Source organism: Biomphalaria glabrata, chromosome 6 (assembly GCF_947242115.1).
Source record: "Biomphalaria glabrata chromosome 6, xgBioGlab47.1, whole genome shotgun sequence".
Classification (NCBI taxonomy): Eukaryota; Metazoa; Mollusca; class Gastropoda; family Planorbidae; genus Biomphalaria; species Biomphalaria glabrata.
This window is the reverse complement of record NC_074716.1, coordinates 49,305,903-49,325,475: the sequence shown is the minus strand read 5'-3', so window position 1 is coordinate 49,325,475 and position 19,573 is coordinate 49,305,903. Positions and strand designations below refer to the sequence as shown.

Here is a 19,573-nt window from a genome sequence, read left to right as displayed (position 1 = left end):
TCCGGCGCGCAAACCGCACGACCAGGCAGCCATCCCGACCAGGCAGCCATCATAGAAACATCCATGAGCTCATTAAAAAAAATCAATCATCTGATGAGAGCATTGGACATATCAAATGAAAAAGCCTATCAACATGTGTACCTACTGTAGTGTTTAGTCATGACTCTTAGGAAATTAGTTTAAGACGATCCATTTACTGGAGTGCACTTTCCGATTTCTATCATTAGAATGTAAGGATGTTTGAAATGTTCCCCCTTCAGACCTTGAGATTTATAGGGCAGATGATGTGAAGGTCATCAGTTTCTGTGGCCCATAGTTAACGAGAATGGCCAACACAAGGACCAACCGCCTCAAAGATCCCGAAATTAAAGAGTTTTCGCCAGGATTGGAACCTGAAGTTCAGAAACCAAGGACTCTACCACTCAACCACCAGCAGACATGTTAAGAGAGAGAGAGAGAGAGATACATAGAAAGATCGACAGAGACATAGAGAGAGACAAGACAGACAGAGAGAGAGACATAGAAAGACCGACATAGAGAGACATAGAGAGAGACAGACAGACACAGAGAGAGACATAGAAAGACCGACAGAGAGAGACATCGAGACAGACAGACAGACAGAGACATAGATAGAGAGAGAGAGAGAGAGAGACATATAATAGAAAAAGTAAAAAAAGGCATGATTACTACATTAAATCTACAGCCACTCTTAGAGATATTAAGTGGTTTTAACAAAACCATATTAACAAAAATAACTGTAAAAATATTTCTTTCTTTATTTTTTTTTACAAAGCTTTTATCAGCTCATTCTGTCTGTCTAGTACAAATTTAGAACACGTTATTTCGTTTCCGAAAAAGGGAAATAATTCTACACTATTCCGAGATATATTTGTAAACGTGGAGCTCTGCCCCTTTCATAACCTTTTTTTTTTCTTTCAAGTATTTTTTTAAAATTTGGTTTGTTGATTTTAATTTAAATCTTGCATTATTGAGATATGTAGTTTTTCCTACTATTTTGCTCGTTCAGAGTATCGAGGTATTTTTTTTCCCTCTAGAACTTTAAATTACTTTCTCACATAGATATCTATAAGTATCCCCGCAAGGTGAGTCAAACAATTTTGGGTACTCCTTAAAACAATTATTGCAAACACAGTCCTCCAATTCAAAAGCAGCATTCGGTTCTCCTGTTGAAACAAATGTATAGACAATTACAAAAGCAGCATTCGGTTCTCCTGTTGAAACGAATGTATAGACTATTACAAAAGCAGCATTCGGTTCTCCTGTTGAAACAAATGTATAGACTATTACAAAAGCAGCATTCGGTTCTCCTGTTGAAACAAATGTATAGACAATTACAAAAGCAGCATTCGGTTCTCCTGTTGAAACAAATGTATAGACTATTACAAAAGCAGCATTCGGTTCTCCTGTTGAAACAAATGTATAGACTATTACAAAAGCAGCATTCGGTTCTCCTGTTGAAACAAATGTATAGACTATTACAAAAGCAGCATTCGGTTCTCCTGTTGAAACAAATGTATAGACTATTACAAAAGCAATGAAAGATTAACTGAGATCTCTTCATCCCATGGAAATATAGGTGGAAATAAAAATATTACAAGTTCCCATGACTAGACCATAAGTGCTCGCACTTAATAATACTTAAGGAAAGTTCTTCTCAAAATGTCTACTTACATTTTTACTATTAAATTTTAGCGGCCCCCGAAAGGGGAATAGACGCTATTAGTTTTTGTGTGGTCTGTCTGTCCATCCCGCTTAGATCTTGTAAACTAGAAAAGATATTGAAAATCCGACATAATAAAATTTTAGACCTTTCAAAGTTCTGATGCAATAGCTACCTTTTTATGTTCCGAAAGTGAACCATTTAATTTTTAAAATTACATATGCAAGCAGATTTTTCTAATGAAAAACATCAGGAAAGGTAAATTTTTTAAAAAAGGTCACAGATTTCTACATTAATAACTCAAGCTTCTTTCATAGATTTGCGCATTGGTAGGCTACAAAATAAATTGCAACTAAGGTCTCAATAGAAAATTTTTTGACGGATCATTATAAAATATACTTTCCATTTATTAACTTACTCTTGAGTGGAATATTGATTGAAATGTTGTTTTTTAAAAATAATTTTGATACGAACTTCGTTTTAATTATAAGTATAAAAAAAACTAACTACTTTTATAGCGCGCAGTTTTGACAAATCCTCCTTATGCCTTATGCACTTGACAAAAATCTAAATTAGACTAAAAAGAGGCCAGACTAGATCAAGATTTAAATTTAATTTGAACAAAATGTACACGTATAATCTATTAAGAAAATAGCTTATCTTCTTATAGCTTAGACATGCAGATGTATTTATTTTGTAAGCAGTAGTATCACATTAAGAAGTGAATCTGATGCGAACAGCATAAATGTAGGCCTACCAATCCTGATCATAATATTGGTCTAGCTCTAGGTCTAGTAATTTAAGATTAAAAGTGTAAAGTCATACGAGTTCTAGTATAGTTCTAGATTCTATTTCTAGATTCTAGATCTAAATCTAATCTATTTTCTACATTTAGTTCTAGATCTTGATCTCGAGAACTAGTTTAGATCTAGACATGCTAGAATCTAGATTCAGATCTAGACTAGAACTAGACTAGAAATCTACGTCTAGTCTAGATTCCAATTCTATATCTAGTCTACATTCTAGTTCTAATCTAGATTCTAGATACTATTTCTGGATGTAGTCTAGATTTAGGTCAAGAACTAGTCTAGAAATCTAGATCTAGTCTAGATTCTAGTTCTTGATCTAGTCTAGATGTAGATTTAGATCTAGACTACAGCTAGAAATAGTCTAGAAATCTAGATCTTGTCTAGATCTAGATTCTAGATATATTCTATATTCTGGAACTAGTTTAGACATATAAAGTAAATAGATCGATTATGATCATGATTATCTTATATAATACAGACGTTACTTCAAAAAAGAAGATGATTATGTCCTACGCGTCATGCATTTAGTCATGCATATTAACCAATGACTTAAATTCTGCCAAGTCACTGGTTTTCCTGGCTAGCTCAGGCACTAGGGAAGAAGGAGTATTTGTACAAATTTGTCCTAGCATATGGGACGAGGAATGTGCCTTTATCTTTGTGTCTTTCTGAGTATTTTATTAAATTTTGTTTTTGTATTTGAAGATTATGGTTCAGTGTTTTATTTATAATTGCTACATTACTTTTGAGTCTTCTGTCCTGAAGGCTTCCTAAATTTAGTGATTTTACTAGAGGTGTTACATGATTAGTTGGCCTACTAGTGGGTAATAGTGTAATAGGCCTATGCTGTTCGCATGGTGAACCTGTTTAGTTGTGCTCATATTTTGCTATTACCTAGCCCGTCTACTTCAATATATTAATCGTAATTGTTGGGTAGAGGTAGGTATCTTGGAGCAGTGGCGTCACTGAGGGGGGGATGAGGGGTGCGGTCCGCACCTGTCAGCACCATTTTTTTGGGTGACAACCAAGTTGGAAAAAATATAACTTGGCAAAAGCAGACACATCGAAAAAGATAATAATTAAATCTTTAGATATATGCCCAAGTATGCCTAGACAAATGTAGATGGTAGTTTAAGTGTAAATGACACAACACATAACGTTATACCATTTCTGTCTTAAAGTATAATACAGGAAACCTGATCTTATGATGATAAGTCTGTTTATAATTTTAATTAAATATCATTGTAAAATTTGCAATAACATTTGAATGAATGTCATAAACAGTTGGATTTTACATTTGAGTAAAAATCAATAAAAGTAGGTAATCAGCTCACTGTATTGGTTCATCAAAAAGAACTAGCTAGCAATAGTGTTTATTGGAACATATTTCAAGAAAGTTGATGGAGGAGGGGTGACACCCTGAACTACTGCACCAACTGCCTCCGACACTGTATCGGGAGGTTCCCATGCTGATCTAGTGTGATCAGTTAACGCTACTTTACTTTTTCCAAAAGAATTTGAAGAGCCTTATCAAAGACGGCGTGTTGCACTGTTGGCTTTTAAGCGAAAACTATTGCCAAATGATTTTTAAAATTGTATTACTTTAAATCAGGGGTTCTCAACCTGTGGGTCGCGACCCCCTTGGGGGTCGATTGACCATTTGCCAGGGGTCGCCTAAGACCATCGAAAATATGGATTGCTATTGCCTACTCTTCTATTGCTGTATGTGTGTAACGGGGGGGGGGTCGCGGCAGAGTGGGGGGTTGTAAAAAGGGGTCGCCGAGTTAAAAAGGTTGAGAACCGCTGCTTTAAACGATCAAAACAAGACTATGGCTTGAATATCTTACTGATCCATTGGTGAATTCGATGGGGTCCGCATCTGAGTTTGTGTGATAACACAAACTCTCTTTGTAATCTTGTAAAAATTGTATTACTAAGTTAAGTAATCTTATGCCAACAATTTACCTATATTTACAAAAAAAGTGTTTACTTTTATTTTCAAAGAGCAAAAAAATCTATTTAATATGCATATACGCAGAACATAATTTAGAACACCAATTAATAAGTAATGATTTCTATTATACACATGACCTGTAGTCTTTTGCAGTCTACAGATACACTTCACTAGAGAAAAAAAAGGATTTATTTGATGCGGTTTTGATTTAGAGATGCCCCCTTTACAAAACAATTAGATATATTAGATAATCATTCAATAAAATCAATTAGGCCAGGTTCACATTTAGCTTCACCATCACCTATCCCCTAGTCTAATGGACCATTGGGGGCTTGGGGCACCACACAAGATCTGTCTAACGTATTTCTCCTTTTCTCTCTGTCCTTTGCCTTTGATAAAATTTCATTCTTGGTCTTCCCATCGCTTTCTCTGTCTTTTTCTTCATCTTCTTCTTCCTGGTACTGTTCCCTGAAGAAAGGTCTTTGCGAGCCCAGAGGACCTTGTGATGTGGCCATAGAGTGTGAATTAACGTTTTTTCACAGTGGTTAGCATGTCATCTTGGGTCCAATTGCTGTATTCATCCTGTTTCTAATCTTTTCATTCATGATACGGTCTTTGTCAGTGACACCTAGGATTTAACCTTCAGTGACGTCCAGTAGGGCGTCGGCGCCGTAGGCGCCATTATCCCGTTGATGGTTAGAAAGGCTTTTATCCAACCACCAGACCTGGACATGGGGCTCTTCACCCCTGTCCTGTCTGAGGGCTCCCAACGGTAGACGGCCATATCGGTTGAATGGGCCAGACCGGGCCGTGCCGTGTACATAGCGCACCGTCCCCGGTCCTGGCCCACTCGCTATAAGTGGCCGAGAACAGTGCTAACTGCGGGGAGCTTGTCTCATATTCCTATACTGTAACCGCCACGATTCCGTGTAAGGACCGCCACTCCAGCCACGGGTCTGATGACGGCCCCCATGTGGAACGGCGTGGCGGACTTTTGGACTGGGTTCCGGGCGTTCTTTCCATCCCAACCCCGAATGAGAGAAAAAAAACAACAAAAGCTCACCCAGGGAAGCCCGGCCGGGCCTGGTTCGCTAACTCGTACTTAGCCTATCTAGTCTCCACCCACTAGACGTTTCCACCGGAGGGGCAGGCTGAGGCGACGGGTAGCTGGAATTCCTCCGGCCTAGGATTTAACCATACCTTATAACTATCAGTTCATCGAACACATATAAATATTAACAATGTAATAATAATAACGTTAATAAATCTCAGTATCCTGTGGTATCAAGTCGTTTGTCGAACTTGAAATAGAACATAACGTCTCTTCTTTTTGTATCGACGGAGATAGAATTGTAGTTATTTATAAGTAGATCATACTTCCTGACATTCTTTCTGAAAATATTGAAACCTGTGTTTTATTCTACCTGAGGGACCACTTCAAGGGGCCGATTTTGAGTTTGTGTGTCGACACAAACTTTAATTGTAACCCTTGTTATTTTTAATTACATGTTTTGATAGGAAAATATGTTACAGGCTTTCTGGGATAGTTCAAATTATTTAAAAAAACAAACAAAAAATTACTCCCGATAGGACAATCATCTCCTACCTGTTTATTAAGCAATGCAGGTGTAAATAGGTAAGTAGTCTAGAATGGTGCGTCTCTATATAACTAAAGATACAAACTAAGTGTCTAACAGTGTATTTGCTCCAATGCGTTAGATTGCTATTAGATTTTATAGTGTAAAAAATATGTTGTTTTTATGTTAAATCACGATGCTCAAAGTGCTGCTATTCAAGAGAATATTATAAATGTTAAAACAATTTACTTTCGGTGGGCCTACCAGCCCAATTGGGGACCAGCCCACCGGGCATTTGCCCGAATGCCCATGTAGCCAGTCCGCCACTGACATTACATCATCTGCCATGTAGACCACAAGGCCTGAATGGGGAACTTTTTTTTTTTACGTCGGTGGTAACCAAAAGTGAGTTTCGGGCATCTGGCTGCATAGCTACAAATGTGTAAAACTTTCAACGATACTAGCTTGTCATCGCAGTCGGTGGCTGAGCGGTAAAGCGCTTGGCTTCCGAACCGAGGACCGGGGTTCGAATCCTGGTGAAGACTGGGAATTTTTAATTTCGGGATCCTCAGGCGCCTTTGAGTCCACCCAGCTCTAATGGGTACCTGACATTAGTTAGGGAAAAGTAAAGGCGGTTGGTCGTTGTGCTGGCCACATGACACCCTTGTTAACCGTAGGCCACACAAACAGATCATCTGCCCTATAGACCACAAGGTCTGAAAGGGGAACTTTTACTTTTAGTCATCGCAATCAGAGTTTCAATAGTTTGTAAATTAAAAAATATTTTATTTTTCTTGTCGTATATTAAAAGAAAAAAAAAGAGTAAATAAAGTATTTTTTGAGGGAAGAGTGGTCGAGGGGCTAAGTACGCTTGAATTTGTCTTGGATACCTATGAAGGTAGCTCGAGGTTCTACACCCGACTCGATCAGAGTTGTGTTTACTGAGCGCCTAAAGGCAGCACGGAAAGCCTTCTACCAGATAACCACGCAAATGAGATTGGGCCATTGCGTTCTGAGCATGCTATATGTGATTGTATCTAGGAGTAATGCACATGTTCTCGAGGTATTGTCCGTTTTAAAATATAATTTTTAATGTTTTTTTCTGGGTATAGTCGTTCGGAATAAACGTCTAGCCTTAACTCTTTCTCTCCGTAATTATTTACCACGTTCTAGTGGAATCAACGTCGGTATCGTCAGTAAGGAGAGAAAGAGTTAACATTAAGACATTGCCGATATAGGGGCAGAGTAATCTTAACGAAAAGATAACTCGTCAGCCAAAATCACTTTTATATTGTTTTATTTATTCTTCATAGTATTGTTGGCATTGATAAATAAGAGTGTCAAATCACTTTCTCACAAAGGTACCTTAATTTCCAGTTGCAGGGCGCGTCAACTAATTTTTCCGAACTTGACCAACATCTCTGGCAAACACAATTCTCAACAACGTAATAAGCATTTGGTTCTCCTGATGAAAAAATGTATGTATTGTTTTACAGTTGATCAGTGCTGTAGTGCTAACAAATTGCTATCCAGTGTCACTAGATAGATCCACATTGAGAGAGAGAGAGAGCATAAAGGAATGGTCTCAAATTGCAGATGCCATACACAACAGCAGCAGTAAGAAGGGGGAAAAAGCAACGGCGCCTAACCTGTGACCACAGCTGTGTATCGAGGAATGGCGTCTTTAGTTAAACAAGAAGTTGCAATAATTATGTATATATATATCTATATATATGTGTGTGTGAGAGAGAGAGAGACTAACGTAGCTATGAACTAGGTCGTCAATAAGCCTAACAGCCACTGTAAGAATACGATTTATTAGATTATTCAGTTTCAGTATTGTTGAGGGAAGTGAGGTATGCCTAACATAAATAGCAAATTCTCAAAGAGCCCCAGTTTTCTTTTTTTATGTCAAGAGATTACTTTCTAGTCTATTCAATTTAAACCTTTGGATCTCATCAGCAAGGTTGATAGAGGGACCATGTCTGCTAACCTAGAGTCTATTAATAATTCTAAATGTTGTGGCCGGAGAGTCCAGTACGTTAGTGTTCTTACGCACCAGCAAATCTAGTGCGTGTGTGAAAGTATTTAATTAAGAAGACAAAGAACATTATAGTAATACCAGAAGAGGTATCTACAACACACGTAGGCAGACCAATTCAAGACCGTCCAGACCTATGACAAGAACCAGGCCGTGACAAGGGCCCAGGAATGCGCCAACGAGTGGAAACTCTGGTGTTGCTTTCTTCCCATCGCTTTCTTTGTCTTCCTCTTCATCTTTTTCCTGGTACTGTCCCCTGAAGGAAAGATCTTTGAGATCTGAGGACCTTGTGATGTGACCATAGAGTTTACTTTTTAAGTTTTTTTTGACAAAGGTCAGCGGGTCATCGTGGGGTCCAATGGCTGTATTACTCCTGTTCTTAATCTCTTCATTAGTGATGTATTTGTAAGTGACACCCATGATTTAACTATATATCTTTATAACTATCAGCTCATCGAATACATAGAAGTATTAACAATGTAATAATAATAACATTAATAAATCTCCGTATCCTGTGGTATCAAGTCGTTAGTCGAACTTGAAATAGAACATAACGTCTCTTCTTTTTGTATCGACGGAGATAGAATTGTAGTTGTTTATAAGTAGCTCATACTTCCTGACATTCTTTCTGACAATATTGGAATATTCGAAATGTTCGGAATAAATGTCTAGCCTTAACATTAAGACATTGCCGTTACAGGGGCAGAAGAAATGTTAACAAAAAGATAACTCGTCAGCCCAAATCACTTTAATATTTTTTTTTTCATTCTTAATAGTATTGTTGGCATTGATAAATTAGAGTGTCAAATCACTTTCTCACAAAGGTACCTTAATTTCCAGTAGGAAACGGTGTCAACTAATTTTTCAGAACTTGACCAGCATCTCTGGCAAACACAGTCCGAATCAACATAATAAGCGTCTGGTTCTCCTGATGAAAAATGTATGTATTGTTTTACAGTGGATCAGTGCTGTAGTGAGAACAAATTGCTATCCATTGGCACTAGATAGATCCACATGGAGACAGAGAAAGCATTAAGTAAGGGTCTCGGATTGCAGATGCCATACACAACAGCAGCAGAAAGAAGGGTGAAAATGCAACTATACACAACAGCAACAGAAAGAAGGGTGAAAAGGCAACTATACACAACAGCAGCAGAAAGAAGGGTGAAAAGGCAACGGATGCCTTTCGAGGACTGTCCTCTTTAGTCACACAAGAATTTGCAATAATCTCTCTCTCTCTCTCTCTCTCTCTCTCTCTCTCTCTCTGTATATATATATATATATATATATATATATATATATATATATATATATATATATATATATATATATATATATCTGTGTGTGTGTGTGTGACTAACATGGCTATGAACTAGGCCGTCAATAAGCCTAACAGCCACTGTAAGAATGAAGCGATACGATTGATTAAATGATTCGCTTTCAGTATTGTTGAGGGAAGTGACGTAGGCCTAACATAATAGCAAATTCTCAAAGAGCCCCAATTTTCCTTTTGTATGTCAAGAATTTACTCTCTAATCTATTCAATTTAAACGTTTCTAAGCATTGCAATAAACAAGGTTACAAAGACAGTTTGTGTGGAAACACAAACTCAACATCGGCCCCCGAAGTGGTCCACCCAGGCAGGTAAAAAGGCAGGTTTCAATATTTTCAGAAAGAACATCAGAATTAAATTCGATCAAAGACAAATTATAGAGAAGTTTGACAGATCTTGTGTGGTGCCCCATAGGTCCAGCAAACCAAAGGATAGGTAAAAGTGAATGTCAAGTTAAATATGAACCTGACACTGACCTTACTTATGTCTTATAATGAATATCTAAATATCTAATTTCCTTTATTTAAGTCTTGTATTCAGTGTTGTGACCAGTTGAAGTTCAGACAATAATATGAAAAATTACGTATTAATTGTTGTCTTAAATTATGTCCAACTTATATGCATACTAAATAGATTTTTTCTCTTTGAAAAAATAATTTAAATTTATTTTTCGTGTAAATGTAGTAATCAGTATGACGAAAATGACTTAATTTAGCAATACAAATGTAAAAAAAATTTTTTTTACAAAAAAAATCAAAAACCGTTTGCATTAATGTGTTAAAAATATGCCAAATAGTAATCTCCCCTACTAAAAAGCCTCCAGTGTTTGTTACTGTTGTAACCCTATTGGCGACGCGATAGGGTTAACTGTGCGTGATCAGCTGACTTATGTGACACATGCCAGAAAGACAGTTTAGTGTGCTATGTCGAATCGCAATTGACAGTACTGGTATAAACGTTGCACGTGAATATAACCCGTGTTATGGTCATCATAAGCCTGCGTGGACCAGATACATACTGTGTGTAAGGCAGGGCAGTTCAAGACAGGACAGCGAGTAGACCGGGACTGTTAGTCTGCCATGAAGTCGGTCCTGGTGGAGTCCTGAAGTGAATGTACGAGTCCAAGAAGAGATAGAGACAGTAGAGTTTATTGGTTTAGTACGGTGATGTACTGTATAGCATTTTTAGTGTTTACAGTATGCCTGATGAGAAGAGAGAAGAAAGTAACATTTCTATAAATAGTGAATAGTTGTAAAAGTGTATTTTTATGGAAAAAAATGTTTGCATAAATGATTTAAAAAATGAGATTTTTCACTTTTAGAAAAGAAAAATGTACCCGTTGCAACAGAAATTTTAATTAAATAAAATATTATGATGTCGGATTTTCAATACCTTTTTTAGTTTACGAGATCTAAACGAGACGGACGGACAGACGGACAGACATTTCACACAAAACTAATAGAGTATTTTCCCCTTTTCGGGGGCCTCTAAAAATGATAAAATGTTTACTATTACAACTTTTTAAGCAGAATTTAAATATTTGAATAACTCAAATAAAAAAAAAAACAGTGCATAATAATCGACATAACCTTGAAAGATTTCATAGCATTATAATAAAATATTTAGATAGATACAAAGATAAAAGCACATTCATCGTACAAATACTCCTTCTTCCCTAGTGCTATTAGAGCATGGATTGGCTTGCCTGAGCCACCCAGGAAAATCAGTGACTTGGAAGAATTTAAATCATTGGTTAACATGCATGACTAGATGCATAAGGCGTAAGACATATTCATCTTTTTTTTTTAAAGTAAAAATGTTTGTAAAATGTTTTACATGTTTCGGATGTTCCTTCAGAGTTGAAGATAATTACTTCCTAGTCCAAACCTCCCGCAGGAAGACTGGGGATGGGAGCGGGTAGGGTTTGAATCCGGGACCATCGATAAATCTGAACGACAGTCCAGCGTGCAAACCGCACGACCAGGCAGCCATCCCGAACAGGCAGCCATCCATTTTATAAGATAAGATACAAGACACTAAAATCTAAAACCAACACAAGACAAACAAGAACCTTAATAATTGTAAACGACGATGGAACTTTTCTGACTAAAGAAGCAGACAAGCTGGCATATGGAGTGCTATAATAGTATTTCCTTCGGTGAATAATAACTCAAACGAAACATGCATGACTTGATATGATACGAGTAGGACACAATTATCATCTCTCTTGACGAAACTTCTATAATTTATAAGACATGTTAAGAAACAGACTATGTTCTGTGTGACTAAAAGCACTTATATCAATAACAACAAAAGAACTTCTACCAACGTATTTATAAGACATAGCAAGAAACAGACTATGTTCTGTGTGACTACAGCAGTGAAATCAACAACAACAAAAGAACTTCTACCAACGTAGACTAGAGTCTGTGTGACTACAGCAGTGAAATCAACAACAACAAAAGAACTTCTACCAACGTATTTACAAGACATAGCAAAAAAGAAAACATACTAGAGTCTGTGTGACTACAGCAGTGAAATCAACAACAACAAAAGAACTTCTACCAACGTATTTACAAGACATAGCAAAAAAGAAAACATACTAGAGTCTGTGTGACTACAGCAGTGAAATCAACAACAACAAAAGAACTTCTACCAACGTATTTACAAGACATAGCAAAAAAGAAAACATACTAGAGTCTGTGTGACTACAGCAGTGAAATCGACAACAACAAAAGAACTTCTACCAACGTATTTACAAGACATAGCAAAAAAGAAAACATACTAGCGTCTGTGTGACTACAGCAGTGAAATCAACAACAACAAAAGAACTTCTACCAACGTAATTAACTATTTATAAGACATAGCAAGAAACAGACTATAGTCTGTGTCTGTGTGACTACCAGCAGTGTTGTTGGGAGATATAGAAGTACAAGAAAAGGAGATCCAAAAACTATTAGCAAATATTAAAGCCAACAAAACATCTGGACCTGATGGTATTTCAGCTAGCCCCAGTGTTCAAAATACTTTTTCAGGCATCTCTTAACCAGGGCAGAGTACCAAGGGACTGGAAAGAAGCTAATGTCATCCCACCCCCCTGTTTAAAAAAGGAGAAATATCTGACCCAGGAAATTACAAACCAGTACCACTAACCAGCATCACATGTAAAATTCTAGAACACATAATACATAGCAACAACATAAACCACTTAGAAAAACATAATGTCCTTACTCCATACCAACACGGCTTTAGGAAATATAGATCATGTGAAACACAACTAATATATATATATATATATATATATATATATATATATATATATATATATATATATATATATATATATATATATATATATATATATATATATATATATATATATATCCATCATTAATTGTTTCAGTCCTTAGCTTTAAATTTGGATTCACTTTTAATATGTCTAAATAAAGGTAACGGCCAAGTCAGGGATTTTGAATCTCAGGATTCTTAGGACGCCTCTGAGTCCACCCATCTCTATTAATTTACCTGTCCTTAGTTGGGGAGAAAAAAAAAAGGCGGTGCTGGCCACCTGAAAACTCATTTTAACCGTCGGCCATTGAAACTGATGACATTTACATCATCTGCCCTATAGATCATATAGTCTGAAAGAGGGACTCCACTGTTTCAAAAAATTGTATTACAAAACCACGGACTGTTTTGTCAAGAACTACAGCTGGAAAGCATACAAATATTTGTGTTTGTAAAAATATTGTACTTGTTTTGGATGTTCCTTCACAGTTTGAATAATCTACTTCCTAGTCCAAAACTTCCAACAGGACGACGGGGGATGGTAGTGGGCGGGGTATGAACCCAGGACCATCGAATCGACCGAACGACAGTCAAGCGCGCAGACCGGGCAGCCATGCTTACGAAAGCTAGGCTATTATTTCATTCTCAATATCCTAAGTATTCAATCAACTAATTGTTTGGAGGATAAGGCTTAGGGTTAGTCTGGTCTAAAAAAAAATGTGGTCAATCTAATGAATCGTTGGCCTTCGAACAAAAGGGGATGGGGTTGTTCAAGGCCGCCGCGAGGGTTGTGGCCGCCTGCGTGCGAAATTTTAAAATGCAATCCCCCCCCTTTTTTTAGAAAGGGAATTAATTACGACTGAGCTGGACAAAACTCCCTTTGACTTAAATTCTTTTATTTTTAGATCATTTGTGTCATATTCGCCCCATTGTCGTTTCCCACATGCCCTCTTAGATGTTTTATTTCCAATTATAATTTAGATTTTTATTTTCTATGACAGGGGTACTCAACCTGTGGGTCGCGACCCCTTTTTGGGGGTCGATTGACGATTTGCCAGGGGTCGCCTAAGACCATCGAAAATATGGATTGTTATTGTCTACTCTTCTATTACTGTGTGTGTGTGAGGAGGGGGGGTCGCGGCAAAATGAGGAATTGTAAAAAGGGGTCGCCGAGCTTAAAAGGTTGCGAACCGCTGTTCTATGATGTTACGAAGTCCTTCTCCAGTTGCCTCAGTGATTGGCCGAAACCCCAGAACATTTTTATTAATTTTTATGAATTTTTATGAATTTCAACATGAGGTTATAAAAAAAAAAGTAAAGTTTCCCTTTCAGACCTTGCGATCTATGGGGCAGATGATGTTAAGGTCATCTGTTTCTATGGCGAACGGTTAACGAGCGGGTGTCATGAGGCCAGCACAACGACCAACCGCCTTTACTTTCCCCAACTTAAGTCAGGTACCCATTAGAGTTGGGTGGACTCAGGGACGCCGTATAAATCCTGATATTCGAAATACCAGGCTTCACCGAGATTAGAACCCAGGACCTCAGGTTCAGAAGCCGAGCGCTTAACCACTCAGCCACCGCGCCCACAACATGAGGTTACAAGGACGATAAAACGCAGAATAAATTCCTCGTAATACAAAAGAAATTGACGGTGAATCTTTTTTTAACGTTCCGTAATTTTTGATAATGGTAAACACGATTCTATTTTGGAGAGATGTGCATTGGCCTCACAAATATCTGACATACGCGGCTTCAGAGGTGCCTAAAAATTTATCCAACACACCACCAGGACAAAAATGAGACCGTGAGATCTTGTACTGCATCTCCTCTTACCGTTAGATCATGTACTGTAGCTCCTCTTACCGTGAGATCTTGTACTTTAGCTCCTCTCACCACGAGATCTTGTACTGTAGCTCCTCTCACCACGAGATCTTGTACTGTAGCTCCTCTTACCTTGAGATCTTGTACTGTAGCTCCTCTCACCACGAGATCTTGTACTGTAGCTCCTCTTACCGCGAGACCTTGTACTGTAGCTCCTCTTACCGCAACATCTTGTATCTTGTACTGTAGCTCCTCTTACCGCCAGATCATGTACTTTAGCTCCACTTTCCACGAAACCATGTACTGTAACTCCTCTAGCCACGAGATCTTGTACTGTAACTCCTCTTACCGCGAGATCTTCTACTGTAGCTCCTCTTACCGCGAGATCTTGGACTGTAGCTCCACTTTCCACGAAACCATATTCTGTAGCTCCTCTTACCGCGAGATCATGTACTGTAGCTCCTCTTACCTCGAGATCTTGTACTGTAGCTCCTCTTACCGCGAGATCTTGTACTGTAGCTCCTCTTACCGCGAGATCTTGTACTGTAGTTCCTCTTACCGTCAGATCATGTACTGTAGCTCCACTTACCGTCAGATCATATAATGTAGCTCCACTTACCGCGAGATCTTGTACTGTAGTTCCTCTTACCGTGAGATCTTGTACTGTAGCTCCTCTTACCGCGAGATCTGGTACTGTAGCTCCTCTTAACATGAGATTATGTACTGTAGCTCTTCTTACCGTCAGATCATGTACTGTAGCTCCACTTACCATGAGATTATGTACTGTAGCTCTTCTTACCGTCAGATCATGTACTGTAGCTCCACTTACCGTCAGATCATATAATGTAGCTCCACTTACCGTCAGATCATATAATGTAGCTCCACTTACCGTCAGATCATATAATGTAGCTCCACTTACCGCGAGATCTTGATGACAATACACGAATCAATAAAAAAAACAATAACCAATTAGTTAAACAATTAGTGGTATTTTTAAAATTAGTTTGTTTTAAATAGAAAAAAGGAAGACTATTCCTGCAATATTGAGATATATGGCAGTGAATTTTGTGATTCTTCCCCTTCCCTTTGGATAAGCTTTGTTTTATATTTAAACATTGTATTACGTATTATTTGTTTTACATGACAGGGGTGAATAGAAGATTATTGCAAAAGCAACAGTGGCTCTTCCTCAGAAAAATCGTGGGAAAAAAAAGGTCCACAAACTAACCTGGGTAAAAGATTTTTTTTTTCAGTTCACTTTGAAGATCTAGTATTGACCCATCTGCCCAGCGATAGGTTCCTTCGGTTGCAATGTCATCTAAACCAATCCACACATTGGGCATTGGCTCTACAATTTGGAACTTCTCCAACGTGTTAAAGATAGCAAGTCTAGAGTTTCTACCTTTTTCAAAACAGAAAAACAAAATATATAAAGCAAAATATTTTTTTTAAAGAAGCTCAAAACACGCATAGTCCGGATCAATCATGTAGTTAAATTTGTGATAGAACAGCAAAAACAACACAAGACACAGATATTTTACAAAGAGAATTAGATGAATTACAGAAATGGGAATCAAATTTGAGCACGTCTTTCCACCCAGAAAAATGTCAGTTGTTAAAAGTAACAAATAAACTAAAACAAATAAATTCCACTTATCTTATTCATGGTAAACCAGTAACACAGACTAAAAAACGCAAAAAACCTAGGTGTTATAATAAATGAAAAAACTGTCATGGAATCCCCATACTGATAAAACTATCAAAAAATCCAACAAAACATTAGGATTTATTAAAAGAAATTTCTATAAATCAAATAAGAACATAAAACTAAATTATTTAACCTTGCTTAGGCCAATAATAGAATATGCATCCTCTGTTTGGGACCCCTCAACTCAAGAATTAGGGTTTATTAGCGTAAGACTCAAACGGGACCCCAGGCAAAGATAAGACGAAACTCGGCTTGAAATACTTAACTTACTTGTGCAATCTGCTTGAGCCTCGACATAAGTCTTATTTTCTTGTCCCAGGTACAGACACATTTTTGTTGTGCCTTGTCCATAAATGCTAAATCCTGCTGATTGTTTGCATTTCAAGAGTAAAGACAATCTTTGCGTCCCTTGACTGATCGCTAAAAAAAAAAAGAATAGATCTAGTATAAGAATTGTTTGCATTTCAAGAGTAAAGACAATCTTTGCGTCCCTTGACTGATCGCTAAAAAAAAAAAAAGAATAGATCTAGTATAAGAATTATGATCTATTTTTGTTCTCCTAATTGAATTTATAAAAGAAGGCCATTTGAAAAATGCAAATGAGAATTTATTCTAAAAGATATTAACTCTTTCTCTCCGTAATTATTTACCAAATTCTTGTGGAATCAACGCTGGTATCGTCAGTTAGGAGAGAAAGAGTTAATAGATCTAGCGCAAGCATAGAAAAGAAAAGTTCTGTTTAGAATTAGGAATAATTTTTTCTCCTATGAAAAATTCTCTGCGTTTCGCTTGGGGAATATAATGAATGACAGGAACACAGGTCAGAACTAAAAAGAATCTCATGGATAGCATTGAAGAAACACCTGCTAATTAATTCAACGACTTTTACTGTCAATTTGACACAAATAATTTTAACAACTGACAACTCAAGGCCTTCCAAGACATAACTGTAGAAACCTGTGTCTCGAATTAGTAATAACTAAACAGAAAATATGTAACATTTTTAACTCTTTCTCTGAGTAATTATTTTCCCTGTTCAGATAGAATGATTCATTTTGCTCATTTGTATTTCACTGTCCTGTTATGATTAAACTTCAATAAACTTTTTTGTCTGTTATCAGAAAATGTTTGTTTTGGTATCGAATTATAGCAGAATGCATGCTCATTTTTCACAACCCAAATTAAAGTTTAAAAAATCCAAAATTCAATTTAATAAGGTCAAATCAACGCTGGCATCGTCAATTAGGAGAGAAAGAGTTTAAAACGTCAACCCAATAAAAGCTTGTAGGTCTGATGGAAAAAAAAAGGCGAGTTTTAAAACAATGAGCAAAACAAAGTGCTGGATGTTTTCTAGACATTTAATAATACAAATATTTGTGTAATATGATTTTAGAAAAAAACAAAACCGCTGGGATGTGAACATCCCTTTGTGTAGATGTTATTTTTTTTTTTTTTTTTTTTTTTTACTATTAATAGTGAATATTTGTAAAAATGTTGTATTTTTATGAAAAAAAAACAAGACTTGCTTATTTATTTTGAAAATTAAACGGTTCGCTTTCAGAAAACAAAAAGTAGCCGTTGCATCAGACATTTGCAAAATCTAAAATTTTATATTGAATTTTTAATACCTTTTCTATTTTTTGCAAACTAAACGGGACAAACAGACAGACAGAAGGACTTACAGACTACACAAAACTAATAGCTGCTTTCCCTTTACGGGGGCCTCTAAGAAAAAAACAATTTACAAAATTTGAAAAGGAAAATAGTTTATTTGTTTCAACTTACTGACTCTAAAGCTGCAAAGAACTAGAATTAAAACAATTAGGTTTCTCATATTGTAGCTGTGTTGTAATCTAGCTGTAAGGTAACTGTCTATAGCTGTGTTGTAATCTAGCTGTAAGGTAACTGTCTATAGCTGTGTTGAGTTTCAACTACACGAATGTGTGGTGTCAGAACCTGAGCCACCTTTAATAACCCCTTTTCCTGACACATCTATTCATGACAAGAGCATCGAATCAAAAAATAATCTCTTGATTTATTGACGACTCTAACACTAATCTCAGAAGGGTGTGTGTGTGTGTGTGTGTGTGCATACACCTAGAGATTTTCTACACTTCATTACTAAACCACGAGATACCATCTGTGTGGGTGGAAGTTGTCCATAATTGTACCTGTGCCAAAGGTTTCCAAACCGAAGGAAATGAATGACTATAGACCTGTTTCACTTACTTCCATTGTGTCTAAATGTTTAGAAAAACTAGTTAAAATGTTTCTTCTGAATGATCTTTATAGTAAGTTGGACCCTCTACAATTTGCTTACCAAAAGGGTAAAGGTGTAGACGATGCCATCCTAAATATTTTAAATTGTGTCTACAAACATCTGGACTTACCGAACACTTATGTAAGATTGTTCTTTATTGATTTCTCATCAGCTTTTAACACTATACAACTTCATTTACTTATTGAAAAAATGAAAGCGTTGAAGATTAGTCCATATATAATACTATGGGCTAATGAATTTTTGACCCAGAGATCTCAGAGGGTTAAGGTAAACAATGTAATATCAAATGCACGCAAAGTTAACACAGGGGCGCCCCAGGGGGGCTGTGACATCGCCATTGTGGTTCAGTTTGTACACCAATGATTTTCAATCCGATAGTCCTTTTTGCTCCTTCAAAAAATTCGCTGATGATGCGGCTCTTCTCGTCCTGCTCTCAGAGAGCTCAGACATAACTGAGTATTTCAGAGAAATAGAACACATTGAAAAATACTGTAAAGATATTTTTTATTATTACATGTCAAAAAAAAAAAAAGCAACAACAAAGAAATGATAATCGATTTTTGTAGGGAAAAGAAGGAAAGTGATATTGTTTCTATAGCTGGAGAGACTATTGAAATAGTGCAAACTTTTAAATACCTTGGTACTATCCTAGACAATAAACTAAACTTTACAACAAATACTGATTATATCAACAAAAAAGGGCAGCAAAGATTACGATTACTGAGACTACTGTCCACGTTTAATGTTAGCGAAAAGGCCTTGGCTATGTTTTATCACTCTCACATCTGCAATATTTTAAGTTTTAATATCACTGCCTGGTATGGCGATCTGAGCATTAAAGATAAAAATAAACTCCATAGAATCCTAAATGCTGCTGGCAAAATCACTGGCAAAAAAACAAACAAACCCCATTTGGGCAGCTGTTTGAGACAAACATCCATAAAAAAGCTAAAAAGATCCCAGAAATAAAAAATCACAATCTGGGTCAGGATTGTGTGATTTTACCATCACAAAAGAGATACAAGACACCGATAGCAAAGACAAACAGACACAAACACTCTTTTGTTCCCCTGGCAA

General features: G+C 36.9%; 1 protein-coding gene across 6 annotated transcripts; it reads right to left on the bottom strand.

Moving 5' to 3' along the window:
• Window positions 1–764: 764 nt before the first annotated feature.
• Window positions 765–18,193, bottom strand: LOC106056591 (C-type lectin domain family 4 member F-like). Of its 6 annotated transcripts, none has more exons than XR_008778267.1 (6): window positions 18,001–18,191; window positions 16,486–16,635; window positions 15,736–15,909; window positions 8,891–8,990; window positions 7,387–7,486; window positions 765–1,184 (listed from the first exon to the last, which is right to left on the bottom strand). XR_008778267.1 is itself a non-coding variant. In XM_056031421.1 (6 exons), the coding sequence occupies exons 1-5, from the start codon at window positions 18,047–18,049 to the stop codon at window positions 1,703–1,705; spliced, it is 558 nt and encodes a 185-aa protein (XP_055887396.1). In that variant the 5' UTR covers window positions 18,050–18,193; the 3' UTR covers window positions 765–1,184; window positions 1,693–1,702. The 6 variants fall into 6 exon arrangements, 4 of the variants coding, with proteins under 4 accessions (XP_055887396.1, XP_055887400.1, XP_055887399.1 ...); XM_056031421.1 differs by lacking the exon at window positions 8,891–8,990 and adding an exon at window positions 1,693–1,787 and having other exon boundaries at window positions 18,001–18,193; XR_008778268.1 differs by lacking the exon at window positions 765–1,184 and adding an exon at window positions 1,502–1,520.
• Window positions 18,194–19,573: the final 1,380 nt, after the last annotated feature.